Genomic DNA, 2,466 nt, shown 5'->3' with positions numbered 1-2,466 from the left:
TTTATCCATTTGGTTCAGGAATTTTTCGAAAGTCTACAAGAGCTGCACGATTAAATCAGTATATCCCAACTCAAATTGGCAGAGGGATAAACTGGAAGTTGGCCGGCCGGCAGAAGTCTCTATTGTGAATGTTCACAGTTTGCATTCATCAAAGTGGCTTTTTTCGCCTCGTGGGCCACTGAACACAGTTAATGAGAATGAACAGATCTCAACCTCCACGTGTGGACATGTGTGGATGGTGCCACCTTTCCCACCATCCACCCCATTGCACTGGGGCAGCCGTGGCCTAGAGGTTGGAGAAGGGGCTTGTGACCGTAAGGTCGCCGGTTCGATTCCCCCACCGGAGAGGAGGGGAAGAGAAACTTGGGTGTGGTGGAGTATCCACTCCCCCCCTCCATTAGCCGGCTTAACCCCCCAATATGCTCCCCGGTCGTGTGTCTCACTGCATGTTGCATGTGTGTGTTTCAGTAAATCAGCGATGAGTGAATGCAGAGAATAATTTCCCAGTTTGAGTTAATAAAGTGAATAAAATTAGAAAGTTGTCTAGCTAGCTGTCATTTTTAGTTATTCACCTCCTTGACATAAACTAATTAATGAAAACTCAACTTGGTGATTTTTTTAATGAAATGTATCTTTCAGGATGCATGAAGATTGACATGTTCTGTCTTCCTCCAAACTATAAATGTACTCTGAGCTTGTATCACTGGTTTGACATCAATCCACTGAGTGGCCTTTTGATTTGGATTGTGCAAGTGATTTTCACTCCTTCCTAGATTCCTTTCTCCAAAGGAGAGCATAGAGGAGCGTCATGAAAGAGTTAAAGTTGTAAACTCTCAGTACTACCACTATTACTGTTACAGCTTATACTGGAACTGCTTATACTGTAGCTACTATACGTGACTGTAGCAAATTTAAGCACAGCTACTACACTTCACCACTATTACTATAAAATTGCCTGACACGAACTTGTCACATTCTCAAATCTGAAATAGATCAGATGGTTAATATTTTTTGGCCAGCAAACTTTTGGTTTCATGTCCTTGGAAAAAGATCTGTGTATGATGACCTTAATTATAAACCAGACATTACCAGTTCTGATAAAATGAAAAGACTCACAAAAAGATTTAAAAGGTTAATCTCATCTACAGTACAGTATGTTGCTGTGGCATCTAATGTAAACGAGACAGAAGTCCCACTTTTGATTGGACAATTCTAGAAGTTGCTTATTATGGAAATGAGACAGGGGTTGATAAAAGCAGGATTATGCCCAGTGGCGCCCATCAACACTGATGCATCAGCTACTTTCAGCATTGAAGAGGTATGACAAAATCTGAAAATCTGTATTTCCATCCAGAGAACATCATTCTGATGTTTCATTAATACAGGGAAAATATATTAATAAATATCTGTATAAATCTTTTTTTTTATTTTATTTTTTATTTTGTAAATTTTTGATGGAAAACTGATTTGCAGGAACCCAGAAACATGGCACCAGAAGTCACTGTCGAGTACACTTATAATGACCTAGATCCCTGTTATGAAATACATAATGTTTCTCGTATGAAGACAAGCACACCTTCCACAGTATGTGTTTTATTGTATGTTTTCCTCGGCTCATTGTCTGCTGTCACAATATGTGGAAACCTTCTTGTAATAATCTCCATCATTTACTTCAAACAGCTCCACACTCCTACAAACTCTCTCATCCTTTCCTTGGCAGTAGCTGACCTGCTTGTTGGGCTTGTAGTTTTTCCTTTCAGCATGGAATTCTCTATTAGTTCATGTGTGTTCTCTGAAGATTTATTTTGCAAAATACGAGAGAGCTTTGATTTAACACTGTGCACAGCTTCCATTTTGAATTTGTGTTGTATTTCTATTGACAGATATTATGCAGTGTGTCACCCTCTGACATATAGAACAAAGATAAATGTTCATGTTGTTGTGATCATGATCCTGCTGAGCTGGAGTGTTTCTCTTTTACTTACAATTGGCCTCGCAATGGCAGGATTTCAACAAGATAAATGTCAAGAAGAGTGTTCTATTGATCTTCAACTTGCAATCATTTTGGGACTTCTTTGTTCATTTTACCTCCCAGTGATTTTAATGCTCTGTATCTACCTGAAGATTTTCCTTGTTGCACAGAGACAGGTACGCAGCATCCAGGACACAAAGTCTGGAGCCACTGCCAGTAAGATGGAGAGAAAAGCCACTAAAACTCTGGCAACTGTTATGGGAGTGTTTCTGATGTGCTGGTCTCCTTTCTGTCTCTGTTTTTCCTTTCAGCTTTTGAATCATGTGTCAGTGCCAGTTGCTGTGATTGAAAGTCTCGGCTGGCTTACACGGTCAAACTCAATGCTGAACCCATTTATTTATGCTTTCTTTTACAGGTGGTTCAGATCAGCTTTCAAAATGATCATATCTAGAAAAATCTTTCAAGGTGATTTTTCCAACTCAAAACTGCTTTGA

The 2,466-nt window shown here is 39.5% G+C and overlaps 1 protein-coding gene across 1 annotated transcript; it reads left to right on the top strand.

The window, feature by feature from the left end:
* The first annotated feature begins 1,485 nt into the window (after window positions 1-1,485).
* Window positions 1,486-2,466, top strand: LOC121622366 (trace amine-associated receptor 1-like). Its single transcript, XM_041959327.1, has one exon. The coding sequence runs from the start codon at window positions 1,486-1,488 to the stop codon at window positions 2,464-2,466; it is 981 nt and encodes a 326-aa protein (XP_041815261.1).

Source organism: Chelmon rostratus, chromosome 18 (genome assembly GCF_017976325.1).
Source record: "Chelmon rostratus isolate fCheRos1 chromosome 18, fCheRos1.pri, whole genome shotgun sequence".
Classification (NCBI taxonomy): Eukaryota; Metazoa; Chordata; class Actinopteri; order Chaetodontiformes; family Chaetodontidae; genus Chelmon; species Chelmon rostratus.
The sequence above is the reverse complement of the archived record's forward strand: the minus strand, read 5'-3'. Positions and strand labels throughout refer to the sequence as shown.

Excerpts from the sequence above, each read along its gene's own strand:
- LOC121622366 (XM_041959327.1), top strand. The coding sequence starts at position 1,486 with ATGGCACCAGAAGTCACTGTCGAGTACACTTATAATGACCTAGATCCC.